General features: G+C 50.4%; 15 protein-coding genes across 15 annotated transcripts; 6 read left to right on the top strand and 9 right to left on the bottom strand.

Annotated features, from left to right (window-relative positions):
* Window positions 1-303: 303 nt before the first annotated feature.
* On the bottom strand, window positions 304-1,289 carry SNOG_02943 (hypothetical protein; the record flags this gene model as incomplete). The annotated part of the gene is made up of 3 exons (XM_001793485.1): window positions 304-978; window positions 1,029-1,164; window positions 1,216-1,289. The coding sequence occupies 3 exons, from the start codon at window positions 1,287-1,289 to the stop codon at window positions 304-306; spliced, it is 885 nt and encodes a 294-aa protein (XP_001793537.1).
* Window positions 1,290-1,990: 701 nt separating this feature from the next.
* Window positions 1,991-2,690, bottom strand: SNOG_02942 (hypothetical protein; the record flags this gene model as incomplete). The annotated part of the gene is made up of 2 exons (XM_001793484.1): window positions 1,991-2,491; window positions 2,541-2,690. The coding sequence occupies 2 exons, from the start codon at window positions 2,688-2,690 to the stop codon at window positions 1,991-1,993; spliced, it is 651 nt and encodes a 216-aa protein (XP_001793536.1).
* Window positions 2,691-2,787: 97 nt separating this feature from the next.
* SNOG_02941 (hypothetical protein) lies at window positions 2,788-3,771 on the bottom strand (the record flags this gene model as incomplete). Its single annotated transcript, XM_001793483.1, has 4 exons — window positions 2,788-2,970; window positions 3,050-3,469; window positions 3,517-3,652; window positions 3,707-3,771. 4 exons carry the CDS (start codon window positions 3,769-3,771, stop codon window positions 2,788-2,790), a joined length of 804 nt encoding a protein of 267 aa, XP_001793535.1.
* A 334-nt stretch (window positions 3,772-4,105) lies between these two features.
* Window positions 4,106-5,212, bottom strand: SNOG_02940 (hypothetical protein; the record flags this gene model as incomplete). The annotated part of the gene is made up of 3 exons (XM_001793482.1): window positions 5,158-5,212; window positions 4,923-5,109; window positions 4,106-4,872 (listed from the first exon to the last, which is right to left on the bottom strand). Exons 1-3 carry the CDS (start codon window positions 5,170-5,172, stop codon window positions 4,106-4,108), a joined length of 969 nt encoding a protein of 322 aa, XP_001793534.1. The 5' UTR covers window positions 5,173-5,212.
* Window positions 5,213-6,828: 1,616 nt separating this feature from the next.
* On the top strand, window positions 6,829-7,520 carry SNOG_02939 (hypothetical protein; the record flags this gene model as incomplete). Its single annotated transcript, XM_001793481.1, has 3 exons — window positions 6,829-6,874; window positions 6,937-7,036; window positions 7,089-7,520. 3 exons carry the CDS (start codon window positions 6,829-6,831, stop codon window positions 7,411-7,413), a joined length of 471 nt encoding a protein of 156 aa, XP_001793533.1. The 3' UTR covers window positions 7,414-7,520.
* Window positions 7,521-7,540: 20 nt separating this feature from the next.
* Window positions 7,541-8,506, bottom strand: SNOG_02938 (hypothetical protein; the record flags this gene model as incomplete). The annotated part of the gene is made up of 1 exon (XM_001793480.1): window positions 7,541-8,506. The coding sequence occupies one exon, from the start codon at window positions 8,504-8,506 to the stop codon at window positions 7,541-7,543; it is 966 nt and encodes a 321-aa protein (XP_001793532.1).
* Window positions 8,507-8,826: 320 nt separating this feature from the next.
* SNOG_02937 (hypothetical protein) lies at window positions 8,827-9,040 on the top strand (the record flags this gene model as incomplete). The annotated part of the gene is made up of 2 exons (XM_001793479.1): window positions 8,827-8,845; window positions 8,940-9,040. The coding sequence occupies 2 exons, from the start codon at window positions 8,827-8,829 to the stop codon at window positions 9,038-9,040; spliced, it is 120 nt and encodes a 39-aa protein (XP_001793531.1).
* A 283-nt stretch (window positions 9,041-9,323) lies between these two features.
* Window positions 9,324-10,434, bottom strand: SNOG_02936 (hypothetical protein; the record flags this gene model as incomplete). The annotated part of the gene is made up of 2 exons (XM_001793478.1): window positions 9,324-9,954; window positions 10,262-10,434. 2 exons carry the CDS (start codon window positions 10,432-10,434, stop codon window positions 9,324-9,326), a joined length of 804 nt encoding a protein of 267 aa, XP_001793530.1.
* An 845-nt stretch (window positions 10,435-11,279) lies between these two features.
* SNOG_02935 (hypothetical protein) lies at window positions 11,280-12,395 on the bottom strand (the record flags this gene model as incomplete). The annotated part of the gene is made up of 3 exons (XM_001793477.1): window positions 11,280-11,905; window positions 12,041-12,297; window positions 12,356-12,395. The coding sequence occupies 3 exons, from the start codon at window positions 12,393-12,395 to the stop codon at window positions 11,441-11,443; spliced, it is 762 nt and encodes a 253-aa protein (XP_001793529.1). The 3' UTR covers window positions 11,280-11,440.
* Window positions 12,396-12,794: 399 nt separating this feature from the next.
* On the top strand, window positions 12,795-13,361 carry SNOG_02934 (hypothetical protein; the record flags this gene model as incomplete). The annotated part of the gene is made up of 3 exons (XM_001793476.1): window positions 12,795-12,892; window positions 13,018-13,109; window positions 13,162-13,361. The coding sequence occupies 3 exons, from the start codon at window positions 12,795-12,797 to the stop codon at window positions 13,359-13,361; spliced, it is 390 nt and encodes a 129-aa protein (XP_001793528.1).
* A 16-nt stretch (window positions 13,362-13,377) lies between these two features.
* SNOG_02933 (hypothetical protein) lies at window positions 13,378-14,341 on the top strand (the record flags this gene model as incomplete). The annotated part of the gene is made up of 2 exons (XM_001793475.1): window positions 13,378-14,037; window positions 14,072-14,341. The coding sequence occupies 2 exons, from the start codon at window positions 13,378-13,380 to the stop codon at window positions 14,339-14,341; spliced, it is 930 nt and encodes a 309-aa protein (XP_001793527.1).
* Window positions 14,342-14,413: 72 nt separating this feature from the next.
* SNOG_02932 (hypothetical protein) lies at window positions 14,414-16,145 on the bottom strand (the record flags this gene model as incomplete). Its single annotated transcript, XM_001793474.1, has 2 exons — window positions 14,414-16,068; window positions 16,122-16,145. The coding sequence occupies 2 exons, from the start codon at window positions 16,143-16,145 to the stop codon at window positions 14,527-14,529; spliced, it is 1,566 nt and encodes a 521-aa protein (XP_001793526.1). The 3' UTR covers window positions 14,414-14,526.
* Window positions 16,146-16,557: 412 nt separating this feature from the next.
* On the top strand, window positions 16,558-16,936 carry SNOG_02931 (hypothetical protein; the record flags this gene model as incomplete). The annotated part of the gene is made up of 2 exons (XM_001793473.1): window positions 16,558-16,719; window positions 16,751-16,936. 2 exons carry the CDS (start codon window positions 16,558-16,560, stop codon window positions 16,934-16,936), a joined length of 348 nt encoding a protein of 115 aa, XP_001793525.1.
* A 1,043-nt stretch (window positions 16,937-17,979) lies between these two features.
* Window positions 17,980-18,623, top strand: SNOG_02930 (hypothetical protein; the record flags this gene model as incomplete). Its single annotated transcript, XM_001793472.1, has 2 exons — window positions 17,980-18,365; window positions 18,419-18,623. 2 exons carry the CDS (start codon window positions 17,980-17,982, stop codon window positions 18,621-18,623), a joined length of 591 nt encoding a protein of 196 aa, XP_001793524.1.
* Window positions 18,624-19,861: 1,238 nt separating this feature from the next.
* On the bottom strand, window positions 19,862-22,688 carry SNOG_02929 (hypothetical protein; the record flags this gene model as incomplete). The annotated part of the gene is made up of 5 exons (XM_001793471.1): window positions 19,862-19,918; window positions 20,074-20,862; window positions 20,915-21,322; window positions 21,440-22,388; window positions 22,447-22,688. The coding sequence occupies 5 exons, from the start codon at window positions 22,686-22,688 to the stop codon at window positions 19,862-19,864; spliced, it is 2,445 nt and encodes an 814-aa protein (XP_001793523.1).
* Window positions 22,689-22,729: the final 41 nt, after the last annotated feature.

The raw sequence follows: 22,729 nt of genomic DNA, 5'->3' as shown, positions 1-22,729 counted from the left end.
AGTGTATAAGGCAAAAGAGTGATATCAAAAGTCTAGGGAAGTCGTTATGGGTCGTCACGTCGTCAAAGCACTTTGGAATTGAAGTCGCAAGATTACATGGGCCCCTCGAGGCGTGAGTTGAAACCGTCGCTAACACCACTAGCGTCGGCTAAACTCCGGGGCCGAGGCTCCAGCGACATTCACGCTGCCGTGCACGTCGTGCCCTTGCTGCAACTACGTCTCAGTTCCTTGTCGTTGTGACATATGTGCAGCCACTCTCTCTGTAAACTCTGCCCGCGTCAAGGAGATATCCAATCGCGATCATCAGATCTCGCAATGCATCCGCCAATCTTTGGCATGACGTCCACAATGGGGGCAATGTCCACCTGCAGAATGAACTGTCAGGGAATTTCCTCGACGCCAGATGCCTCCACAAGCTTGACATTTCACCTGAGTAGTCACCTCAATCTCGTAGATGACACGCTTCCCACCAGACAGAGTATTTGTACCACTCTTTCTCAGAATGTACAGGCAGAGGTCTCTTCCGAATTCAGGCACTTTCTCGCAAGCTTGCTCAAGCAGAGGAGAGACTAGGCCATCGTTGCTGAAGACCTTGATCGCACCGGTTTGATTGACCTGGACAAACACTGCTGCTACAAGCCGATGCTGGACAGTAGTCTGGGGTAATTCGTAAAGTTTGCTGATAATGTTGCAGAAGGACTCAGGACTAGCCGGCTCTTTTGCTTCGGCTTGCTTCAGGATTATCTTTCCATCAAGCCAATTGTTCATCTCGTTGCAAAAGCAGAATTCGGTTTGCCTGCGTAGGGCGGGCATGTCGTACTTGTCCGCTACGCAGCACAAATCAATGCAGAAGAGAATATTCGTCACAGGGAGACACGGTCCTGGCAATTCGATGGCACCATGGTATGCGAAATTGAGCATTGCTGTTACCGCGGTCGGCTCGTCGTCATACAAGCGGACTTGCGTGGCACTCGTCTCCTGGAAACGTTAGCGAGCTGCCTCTCCTTGAGATTGTGACATTGGCGTACTTGAAAGCCACCCGTGAATGCGGCCTCAAACCAGTGGGACTTTGAACTTAAGATCAACTTGTGCGCCTCAAATTTTATCTCTCCTGCATGGCCATAGCGGATCGTGACATCAGAGAAGATCGCTGAATTGGCGTATCTGGTTACTTGATATCAGCAACTGCACTCGGGCGGATTCCTGTGATCTCACTTCTCAAGACCAAGTTTGTGTCTTTTATTCGCATCGCCAGTAGAGACATCGGCCGTTCGCTTCGGCGCCTCCATGTTCGGGTGCTGGTTACTTTGCGATCGTGGAAAACTCAATTTGTCGTGTTGAGGTTGAGGTTGTGGGCGATCCGGAGGAAATACAATCGTATTGTACTAGCGTGGTGAGACACTGCGAAGGCAAACTCTCACTTCACCGCGGATTAATCGATCGCGCCTCACTTCACTGTACGGCCTCAATTTCATAAGATAAGATAAACTCGAGTCTGACCTGAGCGGAAATAAAAGGTAACCTGGCTTGATTGATCAGTGTATTGTTCTGTGTTGATGAAATGCTTCTCATGCTCTACAAAATTTACATGGCATTGAAACTGCTCCACGGGAAATCATGCTAATATGAGAAAACAGTTGCTCAAAGTGCGAGGTACAATTATGATGACCGCCCTGTATCATCGCCTTTGTATCTCTCTATCTAAAATGTCCTCTCCAGCATCTCAGCTCTTCCTTCCTCTCATGTACAAAGTACAAACTCTCCTCTCCACAGCTTTGGTGCCCTCAACTCCCCTGTACAGAACTGCCCGGAAATATGAGTTCGAGCTCCTCACACTTCGACCAGTCATCAGCGTAGTGGCCACATCTAAAGCAATGGCCGCCATCGTAGAACCTCTCGGAGTCCAGGCGTATGAGGAATTCACACTCGGGGCATCTGACTTGAGATGATATACTCAACTCGGCCACGTACTTCGCCCCTGTCTTAAAGTTTACTCCCGATTTCGTTTCTCCGTGAGATACAAGATGTCCCTGCCGAACTCAGAAACATATTTGGCCGCTTTGATGAGCATATAAGGCGCTTCACCATCGTTTCGAAGGATCTTGAGTGCCGGCGTGTGTTTCGTCATAACCAGTAGCGATGTGATTAGGGGATGACTGAGCCCTGTGTTGGGCAATGTGTAGACCCTCTCAACAAAGTCGCAAAACATCTCGACATTCTTCTCATCTAGAGCTGGGTCCTCGGATTTCCAATCAGCTCTGCAAAGCCAGAGTCCGAGTTCAGAGCGGAAACTGCTTGTGATATTGCTGCACAGCATGGGAAGGTCGTACTTGTCGCCAACGCGAAAGAGTTCTACACAGTAGATCATATTCGCAATCGAGAACTCCTCGGTCATCGGCCACAGAATCTGCTGTTTGTACACCCACGTGAGCATAGCGTTGACGGAAGCCGGGTTATCGCCAATGAGGCGAATAGTCTGGGCTTCACTTTCCTGTATGTGTTAACGCAATGATAGCCGTGAAAGAGACTAAATAACGCACTTTGAATCGGCCGGTGAAAGCTGCCTTGAACCAGTGCGAGTGGGCACACAGGATCAGTTTTTGTGCCTCGAAGGTAAGCTCCCCAGCGTCTCCATAGCGTATCGTAACGTCAGAGAGAACCCACGAATCTGCATATCTTGGGAACAACATTCAGTAGTCAGTCACGCTTTATACAAAATCACCTTACTCTTCAAACCCTAGCTTTCTCTTTTTGATCAAGTTGCTATCTGAAGGAGTAGCGACTCTTTTAGACGTCTGTGAGAGCGGCAACCTGGTCGAATCTTGTGTGGTCATTGTTCGAGGTGGGCTGAAGGCGCTCATTGGTCTCCACAGGCTTGCGGATTATGATGGAGTGTGTGGAAGAGAAAGTGATGCTTCCAGAACTGTGGAAACCCGCCTTTAAGTAGCAGATCGAAGCTTGCACGACTGCCTAGGACTGGCAGCCTCTCACTCGGTGAGTGCGCTTGACTCTTGCGGAACTCACTGCAGCATCACTGACATTCTCTCACCTTGGAAATGCCCTTCGACAGCACTTGCGAACCTTCGAACGGCTTGGCGGCGTTGTTCGCGAAGATGCAACTTATGAGTGATCGCAAAATTGGTGACCTCTTCGATCCGCTACGCGTCTCTTCGAAGTCGTACACAGCGCTTGTGATCTTGTAAAGATCATTAATTCCGCTCATCTCTTCCTGAATGTGAAGCTGATCGAAGAATTTTGCGACGAGGCGGCCAAGGAGATCGGGGGCTTCAGTCTCGAGAGACGGACAGTCGTACTTGTCAGCGATACGGTAAAGTTCAATGGCGAAAAAGACGTCTTCGATCCCCGTGCAGTCTAGATCGATGAGCTGTTTGCCGTAAATGTGCTTGAGCATGCCTTCGACAGCGGCCGGATCGTCTTCGTGGAGAGTAACCTTGTCGGCACTGGTCTCCTGTGAAATGTAAGTGGTATGACAAGACCGAGTTATGGATAACGTACAGCGAAGCCATGCGTGAAGGCTTTCTCGAACCATTGAGCCTTGGCCGACAGTTGAAGCTTATGACCGTAAAAGACGCCCTCGCCGTTGTTGCCATAGCATATCACGACGTCCGACAATGTCGGAGAGTTGTAGTATCTGTATGTTTATCAGCCACTGAGCTAGAAAGAAGATTCAATTGTGTCTCCTGACTTAGTGTAAGGGTTTGTTGTTGACGCCTCCGCAGCGCTGGCTGACTTGTCGCTTGGACCAGACATTTCTGCGGTGGTTGAGAAGATCTTTGGTGGAGGTCGATGTTGTTTTTTTTTGGCTTGTAAGAAAGTAGTCAAAGGTCGAACATTATATCCGAAGGGGCATCGGGAGAGGCGTGACATTGGGCGAGTATAGTGCCTGCTGCCTTTCAGCATGCACTATCACCATTCACTCTGCACCTCAGTATGTTTAACGCGCTGACCTAATGGTAGCCTGTCATCTGAGATCGTTTCAAAAGACCATCAACAAAGATCTTGGAAAAACATTAGTCTAGCGCGTGTACTCGAAGCCCAAGGCATCTAAAGTGAATCTTTCTATTACTCTACAAACCAGGTATCATTACGTTTCCCGCAAAGGTTCTATACTCGCCACCTCTCCCTGTTCCTTCTCCTCGCCCGTCTCCTCATCAAGATTCTTCTCATTTCGAACCACATAACTCCCCGGCCCTTTCGCGCCATTCGGCACATGGAACCTCAGATCCACTCGCGTAATCGCATACAAATACAGCGTCACAATCTCAACACCGAAGTTGAAGATGTAGAAGCACGGCTTCGCAAAGTATGCCGGTAGTGGTTGCGATTTCGGCACAGGTGCCTGCCAGCTGGTACCGCAGCGATACCATGCTCCTAATGTTAGGAGAGTTGAGCCTGTGAGCAGTATGGCGATCTTGATGCTGTGCTTTCCTGCGCCGAATTTCTCGAGAGGCGTACGGCGGGGAAGGGCTAGGGCTAGTCCGACGATGAGTATCGGGAGGGAGCTTATGATAGCGAGGAAGGTCTGTCCATACAGCAGGAGCGCGCGGTCGATGAACTTCGTCCTTGGCCGCAAGGTGTAGAAGTTTTGGATGACGGATGTGATAGTGATGATAAGGGCGATTGCGATGAGGACGTAGGTGGCAATGAAGATGATTTTGGTGACGCGGTGCCAGCCAAGTTTTGGGTGTGTTGCGCGGAGTACACGTTGTGCCCAGATGATGTTGACGACGAAAACGATGAGGACGCCAGCCGCAACGAATATTGTAGCAGCGATGGCGAGTTGGATGTCGGATGGAAGGCATATGCTGGCGATGCGTAGTATGCAGGTCACGATTCTTGACATCGAAAAGCCTGGTCAAGGTTAGCATTATTCAAAGGATGTAGGGTAGTATTGAACATACCGAACAACGCGGCGTTGAAGATGAACTTGTGGCCCCTTCCCCTGTTCTTTTGGAAGATGGTCATATGCCATGCTGCACTGATCACAAACAAAGCCAAGAAGACTGCAGTGATAGGAACGTCCACATTCTTTTTAGGTGTGCCTCCAAGTGCCCAGACGGTCGATAAGTACGGTCCTCCTCGTTTAGCCTATACAAAGTTAGAAAATATGCAAGAACAGTAGAGAATTAGTCATACCATTTCTGCGGACATGGTGTTGACCAAGATGTGTCCAGGCAGTTATTTGTAGGTCGAGCGAGTTATGTTTTTGTGTGATTTTGAAACGCCTCAAGTGCGACAAGCATGCTTTATGAAACCCCATAACGGGCGAAAGATTCGCTTTTAGTGATATCCCGTCATGCTGTTGGCACTCTCTCGCTCGGTCGGTAACTCGCTTGCAATTCAATCATCGGTGGTTGTAAACGCCGTGCGCGAGGTCTAGAAAACGCCGAGAACAGCATTAGGCAAGCCAACACAGCCACCAAAATTTTCCGTCGCTTCGTAACCACACCTATTCGTGCGAGTGACCGAGATGCCGAGACGCCGTGATTCGGTTTCTTTGCATCTTGTTCAGCCTCAGGTGACGCAATGCAGCTCTCTTGCAGGGCCCGCGCTTTGCGACAGGTTTGACAGCATGACAGGCGGCTGGACCCCTGATTCTCCCTTTGTCACGAGCGTACGCCTGCGCTCGGCCGAGTTGTTGCTTTCACGTCCTCAGACCCATGGACGTCTTACCAGTTCAACAATAAGAGCGAAGGCCGCACCAAACACGATGCAGAGCATAAGCTGGTGGCTTGCGCCCCAGATGTCATGGCGATAAGGAAACCATTTCTCAGGTCTCCAACACGGCTCAACTCAGACAACTCGGAGTTTTCAGACAATTCAAACGAGAACTTACTATCGATAGAGTACAGCACTCCACCCCTCAAGTTGCGTAGCTTCATCGCAACGAGCCAGTCTGCACTCATCCGCAATTTCTGCGTCATCCGTGTCTTTTTATCCTCCATGGACGATGGGCACCATAGAGCTACTTGATAATGCCGATAAGTCCGGCGACTCAAAACAGACCACAAAGTCGTGTATGCGCAGCTACACGACAAGACGGAGATTGAGGGCGAATCGCGCTATCTGCAGAGAAGGCTGACCATATACGCAGTAATCCGCATGGTACACATGACACGGCCGAGCCCCTGAGTCGAGACTGTCAGTTGCTGCCTTGCGTGTTGCTGAACCCTTTGATTCGATGCCTTCGGGTTCTTTTGGCTGGTACTTTTGTCATGCTACGGCAGTCCGTTCAAATTCGTACGAGAGTCAAATTCAGTGTCGTGCCTCAACGCGAAGCTGTGAATGGACAGGACGCGTACAAAGGTCTTTCTGCTCGGGATCCTGATGGTCAATATGCAAGATGAGTATATGAGGCGTGCGCGTCCAAAGATGGAGATATGAGGAACTGTATACGCTCGACGCTTTTCTTCACATAAGAATGTATACAAGATTGACTTGCGTGGGTATCGTGAAGTTTGCCCGTACATGTTTTGGAGACGCTACCCCACTAGCGCCACACTAACAATCCTTCCCACTCCAAAGATGTCGCCGCGGTCATTTTGTCCTCCTTCATAAAGAATGTGTTTGGATTGAAGCCGATCGCATGAAGTCTCGTTCTCAGTGTTGTAAGAAGTCAAGTATTAAACTGTGATGAAGACTTCGACCGTGCTTACGCTCACGAAGCTGACCTAGGAAGTCGGGCACGGCTTACCCAATGCGGGCATCTCTTGCATCACAACTACTAACTCATTGGTAAAACACTACGAAGGCCGCTTTTTCCTACCTCAATGTAAAGATTTTCAAACATCTTTCTCTCATCCTCACATGTACTCAAATCCTGAACTTCTTCTCGTTTCATCTCTATTCAAAAGTAAGTCTGGCTGTGGACATGTGTGTAGCAGCACAAGAGCACTAACAATGGACAATGAATAGTGTCCGGAAAGCTAGTTCCCCTCACCGTCATCAAGGGCGCAGGCCACGAGTTCATTCCTCTCCCGCAAGGCGAGAATGCGACAGTAGCAGATTTTCACTCGTACATTATGCCCGCACAACTAAACGATGTCCAACATCTGACAAATCCCCAGTATCCAAACACAAACCACAGACGCAAAGACGTACTTGACATCTGGATTCTACAAGATTGAAGCTGGCCCAGCGAAGCCACTGGAGTACACTTGTGAGGAGACCAAGTACGTCATTAGCGGACAAATTGACGTCCTCGATGAGGCGACTGGTATCACGCATCACCTTGTCGCCGGAGACTTTGCATTTTTCTACGTCGGTTCAAAAGTACAATTTTCGACACAGTCAAGTGGCATGGCATTTTATGCGGTGACGAGGCCGGTCAAGGCGGCGCATCCTAATTTGAAGGGAAGAGAAGAGGATGCGAGGGCTAAGGCTCGGTTGTGAGGATGTTAGGATGTGATGATATTTCATAAGAGTTGCACATAAGAGCTATCTTTTGAGATTACAACAAATCAGTCAACTCGAAAAAGGAAGATCCGTTCTTTTTTATATCTTGTGTGCCACTTCAAAATTAGCTTTTTCCCGACCTTGAATATCTAGGCCCATACTCGAAGCGAACCTTACCAGATAACATTGTCGCCATGAAATCCGTAGCAAAGGCGGGAATGTCTCGGCAAAGTATCTTGAAGTACAAAGGGTCATCATCTTCTTCCCCACGGCCCAGGAGTTGGAGGATATACTCGACGACAACAGCACGGAGTCTATCAAGCGGGTCATGAGATTCCGGCTCGTTCGCAATCTTGTCGAGTGCCTTTCCCTCGTCAGAAGTGTAGCCAGCCTCGTCAACCTCGTCGTCATCGATCTCCCAGCCCGGATCGCTCTGGTCGTATACTTCATCGTTCTCATATTCAGACTCCGTAATTTCTTCGTAATCTTCGTGGTCTTTCTCCTCCTGCTCCTTTCGATACCGCGCGTTCTCGTCGCTGTGTTGTTGATTAAACCCAAGCAGGTTGTCATGCTCCCACAGCTGCTGCACCGCAAACTTGAAGAAAGACATGTGTCTCGATTCACACTCGTACTTGCAAAGATCTTCGAATTTTTTGAGCGCCCATACCTCCAAGTCGTCGGCCATGTACTTGTCTGCTACGATAAATACTCGCGCGTGCAGTAGGAACGACTGCACTGTAGATCTGATGCCCCGTTGGTATTTCCCCTTATATGCGAACTCAAATAGGGCGTCGAGGGCTTCAGGGTAATCTTCTTGAAGGGTAATTGTCCGATCGTGGGCCTCGTTGAATAAAGGGTTACTACTTGCATTCATGAACCACTGGCTTGCATTGCAGAGGACGAAGCGGTGAGCATCGAATCGTTTTTCGCCGTTGAAACCATAGACAATGGTTATGTCGCTGAGCTTTAAGTTCTTATACCATGCAGGGTTGATGGCCGCTGGTGTGGCCTTTGCTGCTTCGGCTGGTTTGGCAGTCCTCGTTACTTTCGTCGCTTGCCAGAGCTCCAGCATGCTTGTACGGTTGGCCATTTTGGAAGCGGATTTGTGTTAAGAGTTAATGTGTATATTTTAGAGAGTTGAGCAGAAAATCGAGGGCAGTGATGAGACTTGAACTGTACGAGTTGCTGGGTATTGTATATTGGAGAGTGAGAGCTGCTAACGGTAGGCAGATGCGGAGGGACCGAGTGTAGGTGATCCTTAGGCAAGAGTTATCATTCGTGGATATACAGAGTGATGCAGAATGAAAGGGGGTGTAGTTTTCACCCCCCATTTCATTCTGCATCTCTTGTGTTGGTGCACGGGAAGTTATAGGAAGGGGTGATGAGATAGACTCAAATATTCGAGCAATCATGGGCACTTCACGAGCTTGTCAAGCAGTTTGATCCAGTGTCTTTGTTGTGGCAAGCAATTGCCGTAAACATGTACGTCCTTCAAGTGTCACAAGCATACTATCCTATCATAGTTCTGCATAGGGATGATCTCAAGATGGAGGATCGGGTTGCATCTGGTGACTGTACCGAGGAAAGAGAGTACCATATTATCGAGCACTTTTGCTGTGAGTAAGAGATTAAGAGTTAGCAGACTTAGTGAGGATTAAATAAATGTAAAATAACCATAATCGCCTCTATATCTTCATGGCATATCTGTACCCTCCACAACACTACAATTCTATACCTCAGAATATGAAGACCCACAAAGGCCATCACGAAATATCATAAACATGCAAAACGGACGACACATTACAAGAAGATCGCTTGAAGCTTTCCAAGATCGTGCAATCCTTTTATAGACAGAACTGGTTCATGCCATTGTAGATATATGTCAATATATCACATCCATCCACCTCTCACGTCGCTTTCGCTACAGTATGTGAACTCGAATGAGACGGCACCCCGCAGCTAATGCACCTGACCAAACTCCAAGCAATCCCCGTAGGCTTCATCCAGCGATACTGGCAAGACGGACACAGCACCTCCACAACCTCGAGGTAAGCAACACTGCCCAACTTGGCCGCCTCACCCATAGTCCTAACATACATGTCCCTCCCGAAGCCCTCAATCTCGCGCGCGCATCGCATGACTTTAGCCGTCATGCAGCCTGGCTCTCCGGTCGACCTCGTCGTCCTGTGCGACATGAGGACATCGGTGACGGCTTTTCGAAGCGGCGTGTTCTCGTCCCCTGCAACAGTCGCTGCGTATATCTTTGTTAGACATTCATGGATATTGACCGCAGCGATGGTTGGCGCAGGACTCGTGCGCTTCGCGAATATAGCTTCCAAGTATCGCTTCAAGAAAATGCCCATGTGAACCGCAGCGCGCTGCCGCAGCTGCTCCATGAGATACTTGTCCGCGACGACGTAAACTTCGACGTGGAAAAGAAGACACGAGTTCGAGAAGCCGGGGCGCTTGGCGAGCTTCTCGGCGGGCGGTCCAGGGCGGCAGCATGTCGTAGGCGTTTGTGGGTGGGCAGTAGCATGACTTTAGCATGATCGTCGTGGCCAATTCGTCGTTATCGTGGAGAGTGAGTTCAGAGGCGTCGGATTCCCTGAGGTGGGATTAGTGGGTGTAGGTCGGGTGTGAAAAGAGTCCACGGGTCCGGGCGGCTTGCGTATCGGTGAACGAGGGGTTGGTGAAGGCTGCTATAGAACCAGAGGGACGAACTGGCGAGGATGATTTTGTGGGCTTTGAACTTGGAGCGTCAATTGGGGCCATAGTTGATGGCGATGTCGGAGAACTGTTCGCTGTTGATGAAACTGGGGTGAGGAGTTAGTTGTAAGAAGCTTACATGTTTACTCCGAGTTTTCGATCTGGCGCCTCGCGACGCTGAGCAGGGCTACTCTGATTACCAGCTCCATCAGCACCTACTGACAACGGGGTCTCGAATAAAAGACTTGATCGTGGTGCCTCTCCCGGCACTCGTGGGTTAGGAGGTGTGTGTGGGTTTGCTGACGCGTCCATTGCTGCGAGAGTAGACTAGTTGTCAAGCTGAGGGTACTGGTGAGTACTTCCTGAGTGGTGCTGATAGTTGATCCAACTCGGAAGTTGATTGATGAGTTGATGGAGTTGTGGTATTGACGGTAGAAGAGCCGACTGAGTGTAAGTGCGCTCTCATATGTTGAGGAGCGTTTAGTCCAGAGAAAGTACTGACGGCAAGGGCTCCGCTTTCTTCCCTATAAGCTATGGCAATAAGAACCGTTCATGATTTATCTCGAATGTGACCATGTGTTGCATAAAGCAATACAAAGTGAACGGATGTAGCGAAGAGGTCAACACAGTAAATTGTTACCATAGTGACCGTCCCGCTGTTGTCCAAATGACGTAATATCATGTTTTCTCATACCTCTGAATCACGCCCACATTCACCCTAGAGCTGTACCAGCAGCCCGTACTGAAGAGTGAGATTAGGTGCTCCTTGTTGGGTGTGGGAAATTGCTAGTTGTGCGGGAAGGTTGGAAAGAGTATAAGTTGCATCGGATGTGCTGGCCACGACTGCCGCTTTCTATGAGTGAAGGATGTTTGCGGGGGACGAGTAAAGGACTCGTTCATGGCCTCTGCAGAAGCTTGCTTTTGCTCCTTGATGTGACCAGTAGACCTAATGCTAGTAAAACAATATTCAGTATGCGCACTACCACATCGCTACCAACGCACGACCCCTGCGCACACAAACTTCTGTCTGTTATGAACCGGGAGGTGGGAATGTTTGAACTTCATGATCGTAGCAATTCCGGTCCTGCTGATGTCTCGACTTTTGGCAGCATTATGTAAGAAGAGAATATGTTTGCAGCAAAGGAGGACAGGAAGACTGATGCTGAACCGCTCATCACTGAATCATATTAACACAGTTGCTTGAAGTAAATTGCAACCTAGCCTGTAACTCCAGATCATGACCATGCATTCAGTCCGGGACGAGACCATACGCTGATCTAGTCACCCAAAATCAAGCTTCTGCCCAACGCAGTCCTGCTTAGTAGCCTGTAGCACCGGGTGCCTTCTCGTCCTTCTTCAAGCTGAGCAACAGCTCTCGGAAGCGTGCCTTCTCGCTCCCTGAAGCGCCGCCCTTGGTGCCCTTTCCGCTCAAGTCTACCAGCTTGGCAATGCGCTCCCAGCTTGTTCCGCCCGCAGTAGTATCATCACGGTTGGCGAGGAACTCCTCCGCCTCTTTCCGTGTCTTGGCAATCTCCTTCTCTTTCTTGTTGTTGTAGTTCTCGTAGAAGTCGTCAATGTTCTGCTGCGCCTCCTGGATAGTCCGCTGCTTGCGCTCGTGGGAGACTTCGTCGCGATGCTGAATCTGGAGGTCGCGGCGTTCGCGCCATTCCCGAATGACATCAGGCTCGGGGGAGTCTGATCGCTGAGGAGTGAATGAGGGTGCGGGCTGGCCGGGAAGGAAGGGCAGGGACGATCCTGTGATGGTGCCGCCAGGTGCCATGTGCTGCATCAGTTAGTAATTGCGTGACCAACAATCATCCCTTCGTGACAAAATCTCGTGCGCCGGCCAAGACGCTGCCTGCCACTCCGCTCTGTGCTGGACAAAGCAACTCGTTTTGAAGATATACGGGGTGCTTACGTCGTTTGTAGTATCGATCGCGGGGAAGGAGCTCTCGAAGCCGTCCATCTCTTGGCCGCCAACGTTGGCTTGGCTGAAGTCTCCGCCTAGCAGGTCGTCGTCTCCATCTTCGACTGTTGCCAGCTTGTCGTTTTCCGAAGCGAACTGGTCGGCATCGTCGCCGAGAAGAGCGCGCTCACGTGAGAGGAAGTCGTCCGTGTCATTCGAGTCGCCAACAAGCTCGAAGTCGGTAGCTGGGCCACGCGCCTCGGTGTGACCTGGAGCCGTTCAGTATGCGATGCGGAGCTGGTTCGGGGGTCCAATAGCTGAACTTACCAGCGTCAATCTCATCTAATGAAGGGAAACGGTCCGCCATGTTGTGTGTGAGATTTGTGAGAGGATGGGGGAGGCGAGAGGGTAGGAAATCCAGCAATTGATTGTTGACAAGTTGCGTAGTGATGCGCCCAATGCTTGCGGACTTGCGGTCACTGTCAAGGAGACGCGCTAGCCAAGCCCTCGGAGCCACGTTTCGCCGGCGCAGCTCTAACGGTAGTTTCGTAAGCTCACTCAGAGCTCTTCCATCGTCAACTCTCAACCAACCTTACATCATCACAGTAGTCAGCCAGCAAGTGCAGGCACCTTTGAGCGAAAACACTGTACTTAGATACTTGATTGCTTGGTCACTAGCCAAGGGGATTTGCATTGGTCGCGTGACAGTGACAGTCTACCTTCAGTAGCTCCGTCTCTTCGTCGTCTCGTGAAATCTGTATCAAACATGGCCTTCACTGAGGACAGCCTCAAGGCAAAGCTCTCGTCGCTAAACGAGACGCAAGAGGCCATCTCCACTGTCGGACAATGGATCCTCTTCCACAGGTAAAACACCCCCAAACTATCTATGGTCCGCCTAGCGCAAACGCCAAACTATGGATATGCCTGTGGCAGACCTACGCTTTGTCGCGCGCGACTTAAGACACCCTACTAACATGAATCTTGTATAGGCGGCACGCCGAACGCATCGCGCAGGTATGGATCCAGCGGATGAGGGAGTCGACTCCCAGCAAGAAGCTGGTCTTGATTTACCTCGCAAATGGTACGTTTGATTGTATTCACAAGCCACGGAATGGAGCTAATGACAGAAACAGAGATCACACAAACCTCGAAGATGCGCAAGAAGGAGGAATTCCTCAGGGCTTTCGAACCGATCCTGGCCGATGCAACTCAGATTGCCTACAAGGGCTCACCCGCCGACACACAGAACAAGATCCGTAGAGTGGTCGAAGTTTGGAGACAGCGCAACATCTTCAATCCGGCGGTCCAGCAGGAAGTACGAGAAGAAGCTTAGTGGTATGTATGCGATCATGTCCAGGATGGAATACATACTAATCAGAGCAGAGGTCGACAACTCGCGTGCGCCGCGCAAACAAGCCCTCGGTGGTTCGCTCTTCTCATCGTCTACGGTCCCCCCTGAGCTCACGCCTGTTGCTCCACTCGCGACAAATCTGCAAAAGGCGGAGCTGAACACCAAGCCGGCTGTCGCAGCCGCAAACCAGGACTATGAGAAGCACACAGCGCCCGGCAGCACTATGCCATCGCCCCCGATGCACGCAGCTGGACTTGCGGCACTCGTAAAGAAGCTCGCAGTGGCCGAAGGCGCCGTCGCAGAGAGTATCAAAGCACGACAAGCTCTCGTTGCTGGACTCGAGAAACTACTCGAATCGAACAAGGGCAAGCTCGAGCATGAAGAGGCGCAAATGGTGGACCTGAGGACTCGCAAAGACGCCATTGAGGGCCGCAAGCGCAAAGTCGAGGAGGCCATCCTCAAGGGTCTCTCAGCCGCTGAGACGAACAGAATCTCCACAGCGGCACCCCTTCCAGCTGCGACCACGTCTCCCGTGACCCGGGAACGCCCCCAGGTTGAGGAACTCACTCCGCCACCTATGGAGTCTTTCACTCCCGTTGGCTCACCGCAGCTAGCACCTGTACAAGCTGTTGAGCAGGTGCCAGACATTGGCGACGATGTCATGCCAGAGCCTGGTCGCAAACCCCATCGAGCCACAAAGTGCACCCGCACCTGGTGGTCAGTCCACTGAGCCTGCTTATGCGACAGCGATTGGTGATGAGCCGAACCACGCGGCTGCCGACTTGCTCAAGAGCCTGCAACACCCGCGCATTGAGTCAGGTGGCGCTTATGGCCAGGAAGCATACCAGCAAGCATACAAGAAGAGGAAGATGAGCAAGAACAATGCGGAAGATGACTTTGCGGCCTTCGCTGGCGATGGAGACATGGAGGGCATCGATGACAATCTCAGTGCGCTCATTTAGGGTGCAGTGAAGCCGGCTGGAGTTTCTGTTTACTTTATGAGAAGTTTTGATTACCGAGCAAGGGATTATGGGTTTGCGAGGCAGGCTTAATGTGTTTTTCATTCCGTTCACGTTCGATGATGCCATTCATCATAAGTAGTATACAGTCATATCAACCTCTGATATTTTCACACCGTTCCATCTCTTTACTCTTCTTCTACTTCCTGTATACGTTCCTGTCCCGGAAACCTACGCGTCTTCTCAATCTCCTCCATAGCCTTCTTGCCCTCATCCGTTGTCGCATCAATCACGCCCTGCTCCAGACTCAACATGCCTCCCTGACCCAACTTCTCCACAATCTCCTCCGCCTCCTCGACACTCATCTTCGCCAGCACCTTGTTGACTTCATCCAGCTTCCCACTCTCCAGCGCCCGCTGCAGTCCCGGCGGGAAGTTCTCGAATATCTGCCGCGCCTGCACTTCTGCCTCGCGCTCCTCGGGCTCTTGCGACGTCGGTTCCTTGGGCGGGACTTGGATGTTGATCGTCGTGCCCGGATCCACGGCATGCAGTTGGATCTGCTCGACGCCCTCTGCTCCACTCGGATTCTCGGCGCGTTCCTTCAGTATCTCTGCCGCGCGCGTCTTGATGCGGCGATACGTGCCGTCGACATCATCATTGAACATTTTCGCCGCTTGGTGGTCTTTGCTCTGTATGCGCTTGAAGAACAGCTCGACGCCCTGGCGGCCGCCGAGTTGTCTGCAGTATTGCAGCAGGAGCCCCGCGTGCACGCATTGGCGCGCGTGCTTGGGCTTGCCGTCGAGTTCGGCGTTGAAGGCTTCGACGAGGAGGCCGTCGGTTTCGGACTCCTTCATGACTTCGGGATGTTGCATGAGGAATTGCAGCGAGGCGTACCAGTCGCCGACTTTTATCTTCGCGAAGGACTGTGCGAGGGGGGAGGCGGATATGTCGTCGTCGTCGTCATTGGGGGAGGAGGTAGAGCCGGATATGGCGGTGCCTTCTTCGACGTCGGCGAGGTCGCCGGAGTCTACGCGCGAGGCTGTTGGGCGGGATGGAGGGTTGAGGAGTTCGACGGATGTGTCTTTTTTGGGTGCTGATGACGAGGATGTTGAGGCGGGTTGTTCTTCGCCTTTGCGGACGTTCGAGAAGCTGAAGCCTTCCTTTAGGTCGTCGCTTGTGATGTGCTTCTTCTCTTCCTTTTCCAACTCTGCGAGCTTAGCGTATAGTTGCTTCTGCAGGTCTTCTATGCGCTCCTTTTCCTTCTCCAGCCCTTGGATGAAGAGATTGAACCGTGGCTCCTCGCTCTTGCTTGCGTCGATGTCCTTCTTCACGGAGTCCACCAGGCTGGCCATCATCTGTGGATACGTCGGCTTCTCCTTCACATGCTCGTGTACACCCTCTGGCGGTGGCGGCGGTCGGTCGCTTCCTCCGTCCTTGTCAATCTTCATGTCCATCATGCTCTCCATCATGGCCTGAAATACCAGCTGGTCGTCATTTGCGCCATTGCCTTCAGCCTGCTTGTCCTTGTGAGATTTCAGCGCGGTGAGCAGGCGGTCGACGCGCTCTGTAAGGCCGTCATTGATAATGCGCTCGTACTTGAGCGTTCTGATCTGGTGGCGGCGGTGGTCGCGTTCTTGGTGTATCTGAGCTTGTTTCGCGCGGATAAAGGACTTCTTGTCGACGTTTGGGTGTACTTCGATATCGCTGTCGTCAGAAAGCTCGAGGTTGTCCTATGCTTGTTAGGTTGCGACAAACAGAAGTCACATGACTTTGATATACTCACCCACTTGCTGTAGTTGATCACCATCTTGGCTGAAACTATGTGTTACTTACGGTGCTGCTCGAAGCTGTGCTCTATTGTTGTGTTGCGGGGCAGTAGTGGGATGTTTAGCTGCGGGTCAGAGCTTCCTACCCGGTCCTCGAGAACATTCGAGTACCATCTCATCCCTTCACACTCACTCCATAACTGCTTGTCTAAACGTCGCACCAGAGTAAATCTCCCTCTGATGCTAGTCCGGACCAGAACCAAATAATCTGGAGTAAAACAAAAGCACGACGATGAGAGGTTCGTTGCCTTCACTTGTTCACGGCACCTCGAATCCTACGTCATTACTGGCATGAGCACGAACGTTGTCTCTTGATTCACAAGTGGAAGACTTGAGGAACTACAAGTTTGAGGCAGAAGGTCATCCGCTCCAGACCTACGTCAACACATCACCATGAACGGCTCATGCGCTTGTGGCGCCGTCGCGTACACTACGCCTACTACGAAGCCCCTCATGCTCTTCCACTGCCACTGTATCGACTGCCGCAAGCAATCTTCCAGCGCTTTTGGCACATCGGCAATCTTTCCTTATTTCAGTGTTGCCGATAACCCCTCAGTATCAAACTTCATCAGACAATGTGATTCAGGGAGGACACAGCGCTGTTACTTTTGCAAAACTTGTGGCAGCCGAATCCTCCATGCTCACATCGTCCAAGACGGCACTCCCAAAGTCGTTGCCGTCAAAGGTGGACTACTGGAGGGGCTTGATTGGAGTGGAGCCATGCACATATATTGCAGGAGCGCTGTCGCGCCGATTCCTGAGGGCGCAATGAGATGGGAGGCCGAGCCTGATTTTGGCGACAGGAAGTAAAATTCCATTGAAGGGTGGAACTGGAGTGTCGTGCTCATCACAACAACGGTCTTGGGGCTTGGCTCTTGTGTCCCATCCTCACCACGCTCTGTATTAGCTTCCGTTTCCGGCGCAAGTCAGTCGGTACTGTCCTTCAGGAAGAATTTGTGACAATGCAACTCTTGGACAAGCCACTTTTCCCATGGATCGCAGAACTGACTATGATTCAATTACGAACGCCTACGACCCGCCACCCAGGTTTTCTCAACGCGACACATGGAGATGCCATGCATGCCAACTACTCCACAGAAGACTAACGTGGCAGGACGACCAATTGATTCGAAGGCCATGCCCATAGCCAAACCGACTATTCATTGCTACCACCCACACCCATGCCTGCGCAATCATTAACGATCTATATGATGCCAATCTATTTACTCCGAAACAAGGATACCGTTCCCGGTACAAGAACTGTAATATCGAGGCACGTGGCATCTGAGACCTAGGCTTTCGCCAAGACCGAAGCATTCCACCAACCAGATGAAGCCAAGGAGCACTTTCTATCACTGTTTTGAAGGTCGTGTCTGCCTAATTCCGAGGCGTGCACACAAAGTAACACAATCATTTGCAACGCTACAGATCTAGACAGTAATCTCTACAATTTCGGTATTCTTGAGCCGTCGTCGAAGTTCATACGGCTCACCATCTCATGATGCCGGCGGTTTCACGGTTCTATTTGTCCTTTAGTCTCCAAATAACACCGCCTAATAGGATGAGACGCTTACAGTCTGTAACAGCACACATTGCTCAATCTATGTCTTTAGATGAAGTTCAGCTTGGCCGCGCTAGCAACACTGTCCTCGAACCACCGTTCTCTCGGCAGAGCAATGGTATCCGCCCATTAGTTTTACCTGGGTGTGCTGGTGTGTTGTTGGAAAGTTATTACATTGGATTTACTTGACCCATCTATATATACCCCTTCCCAACTTCCAATTCATCGTTCGCAGCTGAACATTTTTTATCATAATGAAGTACATTGCTCCAACCCTGGCCTTTGCCAGCGCTGTCGCGGCTCACGGTTATGTCGACACTGCCCTGATCGGCAGTCAGAACTACAAATTCTACCAACCGTACGCCGATCCATACGCAAACCCTAAACCCCAGCGTATCTCTCGCCCCATCCAGGGCAACGGTCCCGTCGAGAACGTCTCCCTCTCCGACTTGCAATGCGGTGGCTACACAGCTGGTGGTGCTCCTGGCTCCTCGCCCGCCGCGCTCCACGCCGAAGTCGCAGCTGGTACCGAAGTCAAGCTCTACTGGACGCTATGGCCTGACACACATGTCGGTCCTACCGTCACCTACATGGCCAAGTGTCCCGACACCGGCTGCAACGACTGGATGCCTGGGACTGAGTAGGTTGCCCAAATCTTCTCTTATATCAATAAGTACTTACATTCATGATCAGAGCTGTGTGGTTCAAAATCCAACAAGAGGGCCGCAACGGCAACACTTGGGGTGCAACTGCAACCATGAAGGCTGGCGGCTTCGTATCTTACACGATCCCCAAGTGCATACCGTCCGGAAACTACCTCGTTCGCCACGAGATCATCGCTCTGCACGCTGCATCGTCATACCCGGGAGCACAATTCTACCCAGTAAGATCGCATTGAGTCACTTCTGTACCCTTTCTTGCACTGACGTATCGAAGGGCTGTCATCAACTCAAGGTTACTGGCGGTGGCAGCACTACGCCCTCTGGCCTCGTTGCCTTCCCAGGCGCATACAAGAGCACTGATCCTGGTATCACTCATGACGTTACTAAAGGTGAGTCTATGTATCGCGTTACGCTTTGTCGATCCACCTTGCTGACTGTGTTTAGGTGAAACGTATATTGTTCCTGGACCGGCAGTTTTTACTTGTTAAGAGTGGCTGCTGTAGCGCGGGACGCACTAGGATTCAAGATTTTTCGTTGTATATATTTGATCTACGAACCTGTTTCGTACCAGCAAGATGTATCTCACCAAAGACTGACACGTGCTATTGATAAAGTCTGGTTGATATAAGCTGCAAACACGACATAAAAGCGCTAATTGCCGCCGTATGACCTACGAACTTCTAACATCCATCCACACGAAGTATCCAAGTACCTGCATCTACTAGCTGTTTATCTGCGAATGGGGATTAAGCATCAGTTCAGCGCATGCATCATGGCCCTCCCCATCCACCAGCATGACGTGAGAGTACAAACAAATTTGAATTCCGAACAACAATGGTTCTGAGCAGATGAAGAGGCTTAAAAGGAATAGGCTTCATGGCAATCGCCAGTATGAACCTTGATAGTGCGCATTTGGCCCAAGATCAGACCCTAGGGATGCTAGAGTTGATTGAGGTGTTTCGGGCCTAAGATGGTGCTCGGACAGCAAAATCAAAATCTGTCAAGTTGGTTGCACATTTCACAGCCTCGCTAAAGCGCATTATTGCGAAGGAAACTCGCTCAGGTCCACCGAGCTTTTGACGAGGAGATCCTATAGATCTCCGTCGCGCATCTGTATAGGAGCGTGCAATGTTGTCCCATTAGGGAAAAGGGTTTGCGTGCCAACTGTCGCCGTTCACTTATCTATTAAAATTGCACGTTGCTCACTGTTTCATAAAATGGCCACGATCTGATCAAAATGATTTAGTCGAACGCGTGAACTACAGTTGGGGTAGATAAATCGTGGACTTATGATTGGAGTTTTGAGCAGACAAACCTGAGCGTGATTTGAACAGAAGCTGCCGGCTGGTTTTGGATACTGGTGCTTGTTTATGAGTTCTTCCTCTCCGCGGAGAATACAGGCGTCACGAGCTTTTCGGAAAGATCAGACGGAATTCTAGCTAATTTCCCACGTGTAACCTGAACACAATATTTCTCACTTCCAGCACACGAATTCTTGATAGTGTCCAACTGAGCGACGAGTTCGTCGCAACTAGCCCGCTCATAAGTACGTGAACGTAATAAACGACTTTCGATAAGATCTAGAAGATCAATCATCAAGTCGCTAGAAGCATCGCTTTCTCTTAAAATTGCAAGGGTCTGTCATGTGTGAGCAATGCGTTTGAGATTTGCCTCGATCTGACATACCCTATAAACAGATGACTTCAACTTGGCCTCGTTCAGATCATGCTTATACTCGAAGAAATTGAAAAACTGGTCCGATGGGATCTTGGTGTTCGAGTCTACATTCCGTTGTTCTGCAAAATCTCGGACTCCATGCCAGCCCAGGATGTACCAGACGACGAATTCCAGGAGGACACAACCGAATGACCAGATGTCAGACTCTGGCGTGATTTGTTTATCGAAATCAGACTCGGGCGATGTGTAAGTACTTGTGTATCCTCCTGCTGCATGTACCTCCACATCTTTTGAGAATGTACCATGAAAGTCTCTCGACCCCAGGTCGGATATCATGAGCTTGCCAATCTGATCCATGGCAGATTCTTTTCCGGGACTTTTGAACCACAGAATGTTTTCTGGTTTTATGTGGCCGTATCTGCCGTGCGTTCTTCTATGATCTTCCGGTTGAAGCTCGTCCAAAGATGGGTCGACCTCCAATTTGTGAATGCGTCTGAGGCCATCGGCAAGGCCATAGAATTGATTAGCCATCCACTTTGCCAGCGAATGACTTCGCGGTAAGCTACACGCGTCGGGGAAGTGCTTTTCCCAGAATTGATACAAGTTGCCATCTGCCCAAGGAAAGATCATGTGAAGCCTGTCCAGGTACGCATATATTGCGAGGAGCCGAACAATATGTGCGTGATGTATAGAGGTCACGCGCTTGTATGCTCTTATTTCACGATTGGCTTGGGCGGATTCCAAAGTTTCGGTCTTCTGTAATTGCTTTACAGCAAAATACATCTTGTCTGAGCTGCCCTGTGCTAGATTAGCTTATGTGAGAGCACAGCTAGATATGATCCACACTTACATGTGGTGACTGGTAGTCATGATGTGCTGGGTGTATCTCCACGCGAGACACAACGGAAAACAGTGTCTCGATCTCAACGCTGTAGGCTCCATTTTTGTCTTCAATTCTCAGAAATGGTAGAACAACGCAGCGGTGAAGAATATACGGCCTAATTTTCCGTGTCATCAACCTGAAATATGGGGCCATGAACCGATTTTGGTAATCTTCGAACAAGTCCAGGCTCAGATAATCCCAAACATTGGAATGCATGAACAGTCTGATGGGCACTCCTGGCTTTCCTTTCTTGGGACTTCGTAGTACACGGCGTCCAGATATAAACTCGAATGGTAAATCGGCGTCGAATATCTCCTCCTCAATGAAGGCTCGTATGTCTTTCGACCTGTTCATGAGGCATAGAATTGCGAAAATCTTTCAGCGTGTTGTAGTGATGTCAGTATCAGTCTGTGGTTTCTGCGGACGTAGAACATCCAACAAGATCTTGTCCAATCCTTCCGTCAGCCCAGAACGCTTTAGTTCTTGTCTAACGTTACGGTCGTTCACGAGATTCTCGAGTTCGCTTAAAGGCAGGAATAGCGACCTTGTTGAGCCAGCGGCTAACATTGTACGCGTGCGGATGCCTGTTTGAAGTGGCTCTACAGGTCCTTCATCGAATTCATCCTCAGGAATGTGAACGAAATCATTTTCCAGCTGTGAAAGATATAGATCTGTCTCATTTGACTCAAGTGGTCGATCCTCCTGAATTTTAACTCTAACGTTTGTCCACAAGGTGTCCAATGGTTCTTGGTCGGCAGGTATAGCATCTAGATCTGGCGAAACCGGACGACATTCGGTGAAGGTAGACGAAAGGGACGAAAGATCAGCCATTCGATCATCACGATCTGCCTCTGCCGCCTCGATATCAGAGATGCCCGCGTGAGCGACAGTTATAGTCGGGTGACCAGGAATCTCTGCATCTTCCGAGCCTCGAGGCAGCGCTTGTATCAGAGATACGGATAACAACATGATTCCCTGCAAATGGGCAGCAATGTGATCATGCATAGACTTCGAGCTCTTGTTCTGCGGTCCTTCTTGTGCCATGTGACAGATTGGACAGACTGCTGCGTCGAGGCTCAATTCCACCACACATTCGCCAGATAAGGCCGAAAGGTCAGCATCGTTCCAGGGAGCGCGGCCCTCTTCGTAGTGCATCGTCTTTACATGACTCATGAAGTGGTTTGCCGAAGAAAAGTACGCAGCTGACTCGTGTGTATACTTGGATTGGAAGGCATCCGATTCTCCTTCGCGATGTGCTGCACTTCCGAGTAATCCTATCCTGCAGATCCACATCTTACCACGGTGTATGTACTGGGGCCAGTGAATATGGTGTTTAAACATGTGTGCATCCCAATCCTTGCGCGAGCGAAAGCTAGGAGCCTTTTCGAGACATAGTTCTGATAAGCATGAGAAAGGTTCCGGATCTTTCTGATAATGAGCTCTAGATTTTGGTTTTGTCAGCTAGAATATGATTTGAGTAAAGTAGCATCTAGGCATACATTCCTCGTGGAGTCCACTGGCCCTCCTTAACTATAGCTTGATCGATTGTCTGGAAGCACCAGTCGCACTTGGCTTGCCCGTCTGTATCAAGATCTGGTACGGGTGGGCCGTAGATTTTGCCAAGTCTGATTGTGGTGGGGGAGGGACGGACTATGTTTTGGGCTGCTCTGAGGTTACTGGAAAATGTACTCAATTTGATCGATGGAGGTATAAGATTTAGCGGGGACTTTGGAATCGGCATTTTGGTCTGTTTCGATGGCATCTCACTGCCAGAAAATACCT

Source organism: Parastagonospora nodorum, assembly GCF_000146915.1.
Source record: "Parastagonospora nodorum SN15 chromosome Unknown scaffold_4, whole genome shotgun sequence".
Taxonomy (NCBI): domain Eukaryota; kingdom Fungi; phylum Ascomycota; class Dothideomycetes; order Pleosporales; family Phaeosphaeriaceae; genus Parastagonospora; species Parastagonospora nodorum.
This window is presented reverse-complemented; position numbering and strand designations above follow the sequence as displayed.